At 36.6% G+C, this 13827-nt stretch overlaps 1 protein-coding gene across 5 annotated transcripts; it reads left to right on the top strand.

Annotated features, from left to right (window-relative positions):
- LOC109235746 (WRKY transcription factor 1-like) lies at positions 1423-11913 on the top strand. Of its 5 annotated transcripts, none has more exons than XM_019401984.1 (5): positions 1423-1724; positions 5264-6192; positions 6271-6445; positions 6538-6693; positions 11207-11913. In XM_019401984.1, exons 2-5 carry the CDS (start codon positions 5268-5270, stop codon positions 11652-11654), a joined length of 1704 nt encoding a protein of 567 aa, XP_019257529.1. In that variant the 5' UTR covers positions 1423-1724; positions 5264-5267; the 3' UTR covers positions 11655-11913. The 5 variants fall into 5 exon arrangements, with proteins under 5 accessions (XP_019257529.1, XP_019257525.1, XP_019257528.1 ...); XM_019401980.1 differs by having other exon boundaries at positions 1423-1687; positions 5250-6192; XM_019401983.1 differs by having other exon boundaries at positions 1423-1687.

A 13827-nucleotide genomic window follows, 5' to 3' on the forward strand; every position in this document is an offset into this window, starting at 1 on the left:
TAAGATTAAAAAAAAAAAAATTCTGTTTACAACCAAAAAAAAAAAGGCGTAATGGTTTCCTGGCAACTTAAACTTGTAGGACTTTTAAAAGCCGATACATGAACTTGCACTTTTTCCCATTTGAACACTCTAATTTGATGCAATAAATACGAATAAACACATTTGACCGTTGACTATGCCTATGTGGAAGTAGCACAACTGACTAAAAAAAAGACCTTTCCCTTTCCCCTTGTATTTTCCCCTCTTCCCTACCAAACTCCTACCTCCCCTTCACCCCCCCCCCCCTCTATTCTACCATAGCCACTTCTAGCAAAACATAGAACACAACTCAAACAAAGGAAAAAGCTCAGAACCTTAGCACACCCCCAACGCACTCGCGTAACTCCTTCCAAGATATCAACATCAAACTCCAATAACCATGGGAAGTAAAGGAGATGTCAAGACCAACAACGTTACCAATCAGAGGAAACCCAGATTTCTTTGTCTTCATGGGTTTCGAACCAGTGGCCAAATCTTAAGATACAAGTCTTTGACAAATGGCCAACTCAAGTTGTAGAAAATTGGATCTTGTTTTTGTTGATGCACCTTTTCCTTGTCAAGGCAAATCTGAAGTTGAGCGTATTTTTGATCCTCCTTATTACGAATGGTTCCAATTCAACAAGGTCGTTTATTTTATTTTCTTTCTTGCTCTTTACAGTTGCAGGCTTAAGAATTCCTATATTTTACTTTCAATGGAAATGAAAACATTTTTACTTAATTGTGATTGATTTTTTATATAGAAATTTACGGAGTATCAGAATTTGATAAATGTCTTGCATATATCAGAATTCGATTGAACTCAGTCTCCATTATCGGAGCTTATGTTTACAGTCTCCATTATCAGAGCTTTTGTTTACAGTTCGTGCTTAGGAGGTGAAGAATAGAAGAAGGGAAAGATAAGAAAAAAAATTAGGAATTTAATAAATTTATTTTCGAAAAGGACAAGGCCCACAAATTGGGACCCTGAAGATACATGTGTCAACAAAATGTAAATAAATGGATGATGTGGCTATATAAAATAAAAAATTAAATCCATGTCAGCAGCAACTGAACAACACACACCATCACAAGTGTTTATTAGTAGCCATTTTTTCAAGTAAAAGTGATCAAATGAGAAACTCAAGAGTTTATATATTGACTTTACAAACTGATGCAAATTTAAGCGGTTAGTGAGTCATTATGCAAACAAAAAAAAGTAGTAAAAAGGAAGAAGTCAAAAACAAAAACCTCTGACTTTAATGTGGTCCAATCAATATGACACACGTGTCATTATTTGGAGGGGACATCACTGACACCCATTAAGGTAAAAATAGTAGGATTCTGCTCATAAATCACAAAGCCAATTTCTCAATGGTCTATTTCCTGATTAAGATTAACCCCCCCCCCCCTCTCTCTCTTAAAAAAGTTTGTTAAACAAATCCAACGGCTGACTCTCCAATCCAAAGGTTGAACAATTACTCCTCCTTCAACATCACAGTTAATGACCTTTTCTCAATTTGTTCAGCTTCTTAATTACTCATACTTTTTGTATACTGGTAATATTTATTTCTGTGAGCTATATAGTACTTGGTCCAAGTCAATGACCAGCTTCTTGATATAGACCCCACCTTCCCAGGAGAAAATAGAGGCAAAATAAAGCAGGAAAAAGGTACAAATTAGCTTTGTGAATTTGGGTTCTTGAATTTGTAAGAGTTTGTTCAATTTGACTTTCAATTCTTTAGTATTTTTTTATGCTGCTGTTTCTGGGTTTTTTTCTTTTTCTTGAGTGTTTGTAGAATTTAGTTACATTTTTAGGGCTTTGCTGATTAAAGACTTGTTCTTTATTAAGTTCATGTAGCTGTCTGCCCTTATATTTTGCTATGCTTTGGTGCTAAATTTTTCTCCTTTCTGTTTGATTTTTGCACCTTTTTAAGGGCTGGTGGACTGGATGATGTTGAGCATAAGGTTCTTTTAGGAAAAAGCCCATTTTTTTTAATAAACATATGTAGTCATTGCTAAATAGGATTGTTGTTGAATGACGGTGGTATATGAGTCATCGCGCACTTTGATTAGTCCTCCGGGTGCCTGCTACCTCACACCGGCACATGTACGGTAACTCTGCGCACCAATGCTTAAATATGAATTCTGGCAATTGTCCCAAGATTAGCTTAGGAACTCATGTTGCTTCACATGATCATGAAAATTGATCGGTTTGCTTAGGTTATGGTTCAATATGAGAGACTTCCTAGATTTCTAAGTCCCTTTTCTAGTAATTTCCAAAAGAAACAGCCTAGAGTTTAGTTAACTCTTCAATGACACCGATTCCACTTCTGACATGTCATAGCAATAGCATAGCCGAGTTTTACATGGTTATAGGATTCCCTCTCTATTATCATCTAGAGGTTTCTTGTCCATTTGCCTTGTGCCCTTTTCTGGTTAGAAATATTCTACCAGCATCTTCTCTCATCTCCATGCAGTCTATTACAACATCATTAATGCACGATACATAAGCTCTTCAATTGCATCCTCATAGAATAGCATAACGCCTGCTTCCCTCCCTCGATATCTTTTTGTGAAATGGTGTTACCAAATGTCTGCTTCTTGTTAGGAACGGTGAGGGCATAGTTCAGCTCTTGATATTCATTGACCTAGAATTAAGATGGACCATTGTTTTGGCTTGTGTACAGCGACGGGGAAATATTCAAGTAATTACTTAAATTTTACGTCTTAGCACTATCACCTGTAAGAAGTTGTATATTTTTACGAACTTTTCCTTCCCCCACACAAAATCTAGCTAAGATCTAATACAAAGATTGCTTCAAACTTATGAAAATAGAGCGAGAAAGAAAATACACAGTTTGCATGACATGTTAACTATTTTTTCAACTTAGTTTTAATAATGTTTTTGCATTCCTCCCCTTTTGGCGAAGAAGCGTGTAGAGAAAGGAATATTTAAGTCCTTATCAGAAATGAAAGGAAAATTTAGGATATGTTTTGCAGTATTCTTGGCTGTCATGGTTAAAGAAATACAACTATTAGTTACGAATAATATAAATGTTATCCTCCTTGTCACAACGGTCAATAAATATGCTACTTTTTGTGTCTAGTATTGGGTTATAGTTTGGAGCATGGATGATTTTCCAATGACCGAGTAGACTGTAGAGTAAAATGCCACTTTTGATTATTTAAATGTTGCAAAGTATAAAAGTAGACTCATTGATTGTATCTAGTAGCTTATTCTTGACTATAGACCTTTTAAATCTGAATTCAAGAAAGAAACAACACAACATTCAATTTCAAACGGTAGAAAGATCACTTTATGCTTCTTGATTAGAGATGCCCATCCTTGTCGCCTCGGGGCTTTGGTCCAGTGGTAAGAGCATAACTCGTGGTGTGTGGGTTAGACGCATGTTAGGGGTTCGAACCCTACCACAAACAAAATCCTATTATTTTAGTGGAGAAGGTAGAGGGACGGGCCCTTAATCTATTGAGCTTCTAACCATGTACCACTGGTCCTTGGAGATTGTTGGTTAAAAAAAATAGATGACCATCGTTTTTAGTGTTGTGAGAAACAATAATTACGGCAAAATGCTAATCCCTTATGAATTCCAAATTGTTTTAGTCTTTTTGAAGCATGTGACTGGTGTTCAAAAGGCTAACTTTATTTATCCTTTTTGCTAGTTATTGAAAGCCCCGATTTGGTGAATCAAATATTAATTATTCTTTTACAGTTTTGAACATTTTTCATCTAAATGAGGCTTGTAGTGAAATGGTGATTTCAATAATATAAACGCCTTTTGATCCACTTTATGTGACATAATGACTATTTGGAGAGTCGGATGAGTTGTTCTTTGACCGTGTTTAAAATACTTTTTAAATATTTTGAATTATTTACTATTGTGACTTACGATACTTTTTACGTAGTTTCTTAATATGAAAATAATTTATTTAAAAACACTTGAAGATTCTATGTCCAAAATCACACTGAATTAGTTAGTTTGATCCTCGTACTTTGATCTGTCACATAAAGTGGAACGGAGGGAGTATTATTTCATGATTTGTTTTGAAATGTATATGATTTTCAAATGGCTTCCGTGGTTAATTGATTTTCATGCTTATGGTCGGAGTATATCATATGATTTGGTTCACTTGGGTTGGGTAATGTGCTGGGCGCCATCATGTGGATTTGGGTCGTGACAATTACTCTTTCCCTTACAAAAAAATATTACTATCTCATCATTGCTTTAAAACATATTGCTATCTCATCATGTTAAACCCTTCAAATTGTTCCTTTATCTATAATTTTTGCCCCTCTATCCCAATTTAGTTATTCAGCTAAAGTTTACTTTCCCAGTTCCACCTGCATTGATCTTGCTCTTAATTAAGGTGTTTTCTTGAGTAGTGAGAAATTGGCTAGAAGAAAAGACCAGATAATGAAATATGTATAGTTAGTAAATTGCAAAATGAAGGCAGCTTTCTCTTGTTTTCTTTTCAGTAGTTACTTCCTAGTTTGCTGTGTTATTATATTTGTCTTCTTCTTTTTTTTTTCTTCAAAATTTTCAACAGAATGTGCCATTTGGTTGGGCAACAATTTCCCTAGCTTTTTGTCTGATCTTACATAGCAAAGCCCATGTCTGGTGGTCAAATGAAATATGAAAGTAGTGACACAATTGACTTTGTGTAAGACATGTTTGACTACCCTACTTGTACAGAAGATTGGGCGTCTTTTGTAGAGAATCATGTTTTGATGTAAATTCTCTACTTTTTGGTATACTTCTTGTATACGCGAGTTTTTTCTCCCTTTTGAATACAATTTACCTTATCAAAAAAAAAAAAAAAATTCAGTCGGTGGTACTGTCAACAGAATGCTCCCTTTCCCATGAACAGCTATTTTCTTCTGTTCTCAGATCATTGGAATTATTTATCATGTTCAAATAGATACAAATTGTGAGGATCCTTATAAAAAAAATAAAAAAATTGTGAGGATTCATATTGGCGACCCCAACTTGTTCGGGACTGAGGCGTAGTAGTAGCAGTTGTTGTTGTTCAAATAGATCCAAATTCAACAATTGATAAGTATTGAACTGTTAACTCACAACATCTATTATTCCTGCTAATTTGATTTTTGAAAATGCACAGCACGATAACTGGAATAAGGTTTCGTTTGCCCATATACTTGTACTTTGTTCCCCTGCCAAAACTGTGTATAATTTGGTTCTCATGATTCGAAGATGGTCTTGCACAGGATAATGGGTACCCCTAGAGAAGAGGCAACAAATGAAGTTTCCTCCGAGAATTTACAGCCGAAGCCAGACCCTGATCCTCACCCTGCAACCAACAACCCAGAGTTAAAAGAGAAAGGGAGCTGTGAATCAATGTCAGCTGATGTTGTTTCTGGTGAGTTGCAGAAGAGGCTGAGTCCTGCTGTTGGCGCACAAGCATCAAAAAGTAATCAAGAGGAAACTACACATCCTTCAACATGCCAAGATGCGTCAAGTAATGTGTCACAATCTATTGTAGAAGATATTTCTTTTTCTAAAGTACAAGGGTACCAGTCAGAAAATGTGCGGCAGAAACAGGGTCTTAAGAGTGAGGGTGATGTATCTGGATGCAGTCAACTTTCTATTTTACCAAAAGACTCAGATGCAAAGTCATGTGGATCAGAATCTGGTGTAACAGAGAAAGTGGTTTCCCCATTATCTGGAAAGGCTTCAGATTCTTCAGATCAAATACAAAGTCAGATCATGGAGGTAGCTGTATCACGATCTGATCAACAACTAGTGACTTATCCCATAAGGCCTGAGAAAACTTTGGATAAGTTGCAACCGAGGCGAAACCCTGATAGTAGTGGCCATGGGTTGCCATCTGATCGTGGTACGACTCTCTTCAGGTTACCTGAAAAACCATTGGAAGATGGATATAACTGGCGAAAGTATGGTCAGAAGCTTGTCAGAGGAAATGAGTTTACTCGGAGTTATTATAAGTGCACATACCCTAATTGCCTAGCAAAAAAGCAAGTGGAGAGATCACATGACGGGCATATTACAGATGTCCACTATATTGGGAAGCATGAACATCCGAAAACTCCAAGTGGTCCTCAGACCCCCCCTGGATCGGTGGTCCCTTTGCAAATGAGACAACCAGACATTCCAATGCTCACTGCATCAGAAGAAGGTACTCAAAATTTCTGAGCGAATTATGAGTTTCTTTGATCTAGAATCTTTACTAATTTTATTTTGTGACATTTGTTAGCTGAAGGCGAGAAATCTACTGTGCTTGGAGAAACATGTGAACCTAGTAAGCCATCAGAGGCCCCGCTTGCATTGGACATTGTATCAGCTGGTGGTGGTATGCAGGTTACGCCTTTGAAGCCACATAAATTAGAATATGAGGTCGATAAGAATAGTGGTCCAGACTCAAAAAGACAGTATGTTAAATCCCATGCCGTGTTTGTCTTTGGTGTTTTAAGGTCTATATACTCTCTTAAAGTTAATAGTTAATGCAATTGTTTTGCAACAGAAAAAAAGATATAGCTAAGGATGATACTCCACCTATTAAGTCCCATAGTCAACCACGGCACATTGTTCAGACCGTGAGCGAAGTAGATATAGTCAACGATGGTCACCGCTGGCGCAAATATGGGCAAAAATTTGTAAAAGGCAATCCAAATCCAAGGTACATATAATTATTACTCTTAAACTTATATTTGCAAATCTGGTATGCCAGTGCCCAAGGATTCTTTTTATCATCACTTTTGAATATCAGGTGTTATCTTTCCTCACTATCTTTTTTCATCCTCAGAATTTTCGCGCAGAGCTGTTACACAGTAATCTCACAATACATGTAATGTTGAAACTATTAGTAATTTTGAAAACTAGACTATTGGTGGAAAAAGGATCTTTCTTTTTTGGCTCACTTCCACTTTTTCTCCTGCAGTTACTGATAATCTGGAAAGATAGATTTACAGTGAAGATTTGTGCATTTGTACGTCTAAATGTAGTCCACCCCTATGACTAAGTAGTTAATGGTTTCTGCAGTCAGTTATTTGTACCATGTTTTTAAAACATCTCTACATAGGTCATAGTGGAGTGAATAGGAGTGCAGAGTATGTTATAGAAGCGTCATATACAGTAGATATAGCCGATATGTTCTAACTCCTCTGTTAGGGTTGATAAGGTGCAATGGTTTGAGCACAAAGCTTCAGAGTTTTTCCCAAGGAGATATGTATCATGAATATCTAATCCTCTTTTTCTTTGTTTTGGTATAAAACTATTGGTTCTTCTTTTCTTTTGGGGATAACAGACTTGTGGTGGGATAGGAAATAGGGGTGCCTCCAGATGTGTCTTGGCTTTGGTCAAACTTAAATGAATGCATCTGATTGATCTTTATGCATGCACACACAAACTAGATACACATGATTGTACGTGTCATAATGTTTGCCATCAGCGTCAACAAGGTACACTATATGTCACTCTTCTTACATGGACAACCTTTTGAAGGAAGTTGTTTCAGTGGAGCTCCTTTCTGTTCTCTTCTTTAAAACATGTGTAATAAACAATTTTAGGGACGTGTCCATTATCCATTGAGTTTCGAATCATGCCCTGTTTCTCTCTGAGATTTCTCGGCTATCAAGGAAAAATACAATTTTTTCCTAACTCGGTTATGGTCAAGTCATTATCACCCTAATTTACATACTAGCAATATATTTGAATGAATGCTGTTAAGATACGTAACGTCACATATTGGTTTGCAAGTGTTGCAAAAGAGGTCTATAATGTTCCTGGGCTACTCCAACCCTTGCCTTAAGATTTTGGTTTGGATGCGCAGATTCTTTTACATAATATCAATGTCAAACTCTAGTAAGTACATTCTTTCGCCCATAGTTCCATTCTTAGACCCATTTTCCCTCTAATTAAACCCCTTATTATTCGTTGTTTCTACCTACTCTATATATTTGTTACGACCCAAACCCATGGCACGTATTGTCCGCTTTGGGCCTAAGCTTGCACGGATTTGTCTTTCTCAAGCCCCAAAAGTACGCGTACCATGTGAACTTGTGTCATGCTTATAGAGCTCTTCACTTTCCTTTTCCATTCCGATGTGGGATTCGCCTAAGATGATATGTGCATCCCTTCTTTAGAAGCTTGCCAGCCTAGAAGCCTACCAGTCCTACTTGACCCGCCCTCCATCATGGGCATCACAATTCACCCCCCTCCCCCATCCCCCTCAGCGAGGACACTGAGGTTTGCCCCACCATCGTACTGAGGGAGATTCGGCTCCGAAATCATATTTGTCACAACCCAAGCCCATGGCATGTATTGTCCGCTTTAAACCTAGGAGCACACAAGTTTGTCTTTCGGGCTACGCCACATCGAGCCCCAAAAGCGCGCGTACCATGTGAGCTTGTGTCATGTCTTATAAAACCCTCCACTTCCTCTCCCATTCCGATGTGGTATTCGCCTAAGGTAACATGTGCACCCCTTTTTCAGAAGCTTGTCAGTCCTGCTTGACCCGCCCTCCGACATAGGCATCACATTATCGCTTTGAGATTTCCTATCAAGCTACACTAGACATCTCTCTCAATCCAGCTCATTGAACCCCTTACTGTTTGAACACTTTGTGTGTAATGAAGTGGTGGAGTGCTGCCGAAGTGCTATATGATAGGAGGATACCTACCAAAGTGTACGGCTAGTTCAATAAGACACTTGTAAGACCGACAATATTAAATAAGAGCGAATATTTGGTCTTTGAGACCCACACTTCCATTTCAATTTCCCATAAGTTTTAGCTTGTTTTGATGGCTTCTATTCCTTCTCGAGTGCACCAAAATTAACAAGGTGATCTGAATACATTATTTTTAATCAATTAAATGAAAAATGACCGTTCCATAATTAAAAATTGATAAAAAAGTTATCTTTTTTATCTTAGGATTCAGGGATATGGTAGAGGAGTATGGGTACGGGTATTAAGTTATAACAACAACAACATACCCAGTTTAATCCCACAAGTGGGGTCTGGGAAGGGTGGGTGTACGCAGACATTAACCTTACCTTGTGGGAGGTAAAGAGGTTGTTTCCGTTAGGCCTCGGCTCAGGAAAAGCGTTTTCAAAATCGGTTTGAAAAAAAACACTAGTAAAAAGTTATGGTGAAAATAGTGTAAAAAGGAATGGAAAAGTCCTGCCAGCAAAAGTAATAAAGACATATCCAAATAAAAGAAACAACAACAGTAAAAGTAGTAAAGATACCCTACCTGATCAAAAAAATACTAGTTTAATCAACTTAAATAATCCACCTACTTTATCCAAGCATGTGATTCATACTCCCTCCATTTCAATTAATAGTGGCAAAGTTTGACTAGACACAAAGTTTTAAGAAAGAACAAAACTACGAAAGACTTGTGAACTTGTGACATTAAATATGTCATTATTTTGTGTGCCTATAAAACTTACAACAAATAAATGTATATTATGATATATGTAAGTTTATATTTTAACATTTAATTGAATATATTAAATTAAAGCTAGAATAACTGAATTCTTTGTGAACACTTAATATTTTATTCATAAAATTATCTCCTTTATAGCTAGTGTTGTAGTACTTTATGTGAATATGTGTATGATATAAATCCAAAATCAAACCAAATACCATCATATACTTCTTGGCCGTAGGTGTAGTCAAAGCACCCAAGTTAGGTTCACCAACTCCGGCCCACACCCACATCCATGTTGGATTGACACGGGTGCGGCAAAGAATTTGAAGGGTCCAAGCAACATAGAGTTTACTCTAAATTGTGTTCCTTTTGTGTTATGTTGGTGTGTTGGAACTTTCCAATTGCCTGTAAAAGATCTAGATGCTATGGCATCAACTGCTAAAAACTATCTAAATGTTGCTTGCCGCTGTTAAGAGTATATGACTTTTAAGTTTAAAATTGAATTTTACATTTTCAGTTATAAACTAATAATGAGTTCTTCTTGTCTAGTCTGAATTCTTTTGAATCTTAAGTTTGAGATCCACCTATACGTTACTATTAAGTTCTAATTTAAGTTGTATTAGTTTATAAAAAATAACTTTTCCACACAATTTTCTCGTAAGTTGGGTAAGCGATCCTTTCTAATCATATTACCAGATTATTGGATAGGACCTTGTCAAAAAATGGAAGCATTATCTATACCGACTCTATAATCTTGGTGAAAGACACTGAAGTCTAACCATGCTTCTATAGATGATCACACCTGCGGTGCTTTGGTCGCACCTGCAGTGTTTTGGTTCGCACCTGTGGTGGTTGCCTGGCAGATTCCGTTGTAACTTCTTGATTGAACTTTATAAGAAATGAAAGCAATTATGCATCCAATAAAAATAATGCTACTACCTCTCTCCCAAATTTCATGAGTTATTTTTACTATTTTTAGTACAATTTTTCTGTTATCTTGTCCTAATATAAACGAAAAGTTTTTCTATGGTCCCTATACGATCCTCCATTTACCCTGGTAAGACACGTTCTCAACTGGATTGTTCCGAGTCTTCTCAAGTCCAACATGGACTTTAGAAATCAGATGTAACATTACACCAGAAAATTTCCATTTTCAATTTTTTTTAAAAGAGAGAAGAAGATAGAATACCACCAAACATGTCCAGTATTAAATTGGAATACCAAAATGCAAAAATATACTTTGAATTTAAAACCTCTTAATCAATGTTCTTGATGTCCATGGAAAAATGCAACCGTGCCAAAAAGAAACCCTTTTTCTTTTGGGGGTTTTGCATTTTTTTTGTGCGGGGGGTGGGGAGTGGGGGGTGTTGGGATTATGGCAATTAGCACTCAGCAGTTATCAGACACGAGTCTAGTAGTTTCTGTTCTTCTCAAATAAGAACTATGCTTGTTTCCTACAAGCGTGGTTATAGTACATATATGGTCACTTGAATGATCATATCTTGCAAACAATTACCATAGTTGCTGAAATTTGACACTGGGCCTATAGAAGTGTATAACTTGCATAATGTATTAATACAATCGTCTATGTTTTCTAATTGCCCAAATTAATTATCTTTATATTCTGTAGTCCCCATGTTCTTGGTTTCCACTTTGTGTGTCGCTTTGATACCTTGTTTCTTATTTTCCACTTTGTCAGCTTTTCTCATTCCATTTCCTCCTCTCTCTCTCTAATGCCAACTTCTCCTTTATTTATAGGAGTTACTACAGATGCTCAATTGCTGGTTGCCCTGTGAAGAAGCATGTGGAGAGGGCATCCCATGATCCAAAAATGGTCGTTACAACATATGAAGGGCAGCATGACCATAACATGTCATGGTTTAGGACTTTAAGCCAAATTACAGCGGCGCCTGATCTCAGTTTAACAGGCATAAGTGGAGAATCCAGATTGGAATCAGGTGAAACCAAACATGTTGGAGAGTCCATATCTGAATCGGGTGAAAACAAACATGTCGGAGAGTCCAGAATTGAATCGGGTGAAAACAAACATGTTGGAGCGTCCATATCTCAATCGGGTGAAACCAAACATGTTGGAGAGTCCAGAGTTGAATCAGGTGAAAACAAACATGTCGGAGAGTCCAAATCTGAATCAGGTGAAAACAAACATGTTAATATTGACATGGTTGTTCATATTGGTGCAAATTGAGTATGAACATTCTGATGCAAAGCAATCAACTTATCCAGATGTAGAGTTCCTTAGCTCAGCACCATTCGTCTAATCTTTTAAAATTCTTCAATTATTTTCTTCATGGTTATATTTCTATAGGTATACTTTTTAACTCGTTATGGGCGATGGAGGTGTGATATTTGTATATTCACTGTATAATTTTATGTTTCTCATCTAACGAGAAAAGAAAGTATTTTATCATAAATAACCAATTATGGACTGTTGATCGGCTGCTTTAGTTTCTGGCATAGTTTTTATAGAAAAATCAGATGCTTAACTACAAAACTGCTGTATCTTGCTATTTCTTTCTTCTAGTCAACATTTCTCACAATATTTTTCTAGCGATGTCTTGATTGTAGCATTTGCCATTGCAAGCATACATATAAAATACAAAAAGAAACTCAAGGTATTTGAGATCTTTCTTTTTGAATCATTCTGAAGTAGAAGAGGGGGGGTTAAGATCCTTGCCAACATGAAGTTATTCATATCATTTGCTACTGCAGCCCCTACTATTACTACTCAAGACGAAAAGAGGATTGAATCGAATACGGAAAGGTCATGGGGCTACAACCCATAGGCACCAGATTGAGGTATGAAATGAAGGACGAGTTTCACTCCCAATGAGTCCACTAGTCCATCACTGGAAATTCGATAGAAAGCTCAAGTGAGAAAGTCACAATCCATTGAATAAGATCGGCTTAAGGTGAGAGCTAGGGGTGTCAAATGGACGGGTTGGGTCAATTTTGGGCGGGTCAAAATGGGTTGAGTCAATGATTGACCCGCCCAAAAGTTACTTGGGCTAAGATGGGTTAAAATTCGGGTCATAACCCAACCCGCCCAACTCTTATTAAACTTTAATTAATATGTGTTATTTTCTTATAAATTGTATAATTACTAAATAAGGCTTTTTTGCTTTTGTTATGGTCATATTTAAAATATTAAACAAAAAATAAAATTATTTCTAAGATATTTTGACAAACTTACTCATGGATCAATTTGGGCTAAAAATTAGCTAACTTTAAATGGGTTGAGATGGATTGGGTCAAGATGGGCTAAATTCAATAAATGGGCGGGTCAATAACCAACCCAACCTTGGGCGGGTTGGGCGGGTCATTTGGGCTTGAGCCAAATTTGACAGCCCTAGTGAGAGCTCAAAAAAGAAAGAAAAGTAGGCGCTTTTACGGACAGTGTGGAGTAGCTAGAATGGATGGGAGGTAATTCGTCCACTGTAAATAAGTTTAAGACAGTGTGTTTACACTATCTTGTTGACTGCTGAGGTCCAAATTAACCCTCTTTTCATCTTCCTAACATCTGGGTTTGGCTGTTAGCAAATAACATGATTAATTGAAGAGTTACATGAAGACGAAAATTTTTATTTTGTGTCTCACACAATTGACATTAGTGGTGTGAGGCCTCTTTTTTGTCTTACAACTGTGTGGTCCCAGAATTGTATGGATCCAGATGTGTAAGATATGGGTCCACAAATATGTGAGATAAAAAGAGGTCTTACACAACTAATGTAAGTTGCATGGGACACAAAATAAAATCACTCGTGATGACTGATGATATATATACATCAAATAGATGCAAGGTGTATGGCTATGAATACCAATTAAGTTGGTGTGATATTTTGGGAAGAAAAATATTAATCCCCAACTATCCTTTTAATTCATAAAATATCACACCACAGTATATTTATGTACATAATTTATAAATAAAAAACTTGTGGATATGATGTGGTTTTCTTCTATTATTGAAATGAAACTTTATCCTTAATATATTTGAGAATAATTCACATCAGTTGTATGAGATGATTTGATGCTCTTGTCTTTTCTTTTTTGACCTTTCTCATCCTACTTAATTATAGAAAATTATTTTGTTGGAATATTACTGCATAATTGTCTAAGTTCATAGTACGTATCTTTGTGATCTTTCAGTATGGGATACTGATACTTGTCTAATTATTTTAATACTTGTTGGACATTGATAACTTTGCAATTATCCTAGCAAAATTTCTAGGCATAATTGCCAAGAATGATTTGTGTTCAGTTCATTGCATTTTCAGCAACTTAGATTCAAGTATATTAGATGTGCGAATAAAGCTGAAAATATTGGGAGCCTATACAAGGTATATGGATCTCTTAGTAAGGTC

Source organism: Nicotiana attenuata, chromosome 12, assembly GCF_001879085.1.
Source record: "Nicotiana attenuata strain UT chromosome 12, NIATTr2, whole genome shotgun sequence".
Classification (NCBI taxonomy): Eukaryota; Viridiplantae; Streptophyta; class Magnoliopsida; order Solanales; family Solanaceae; genus Nicotiana; species Nicotiana attenuata.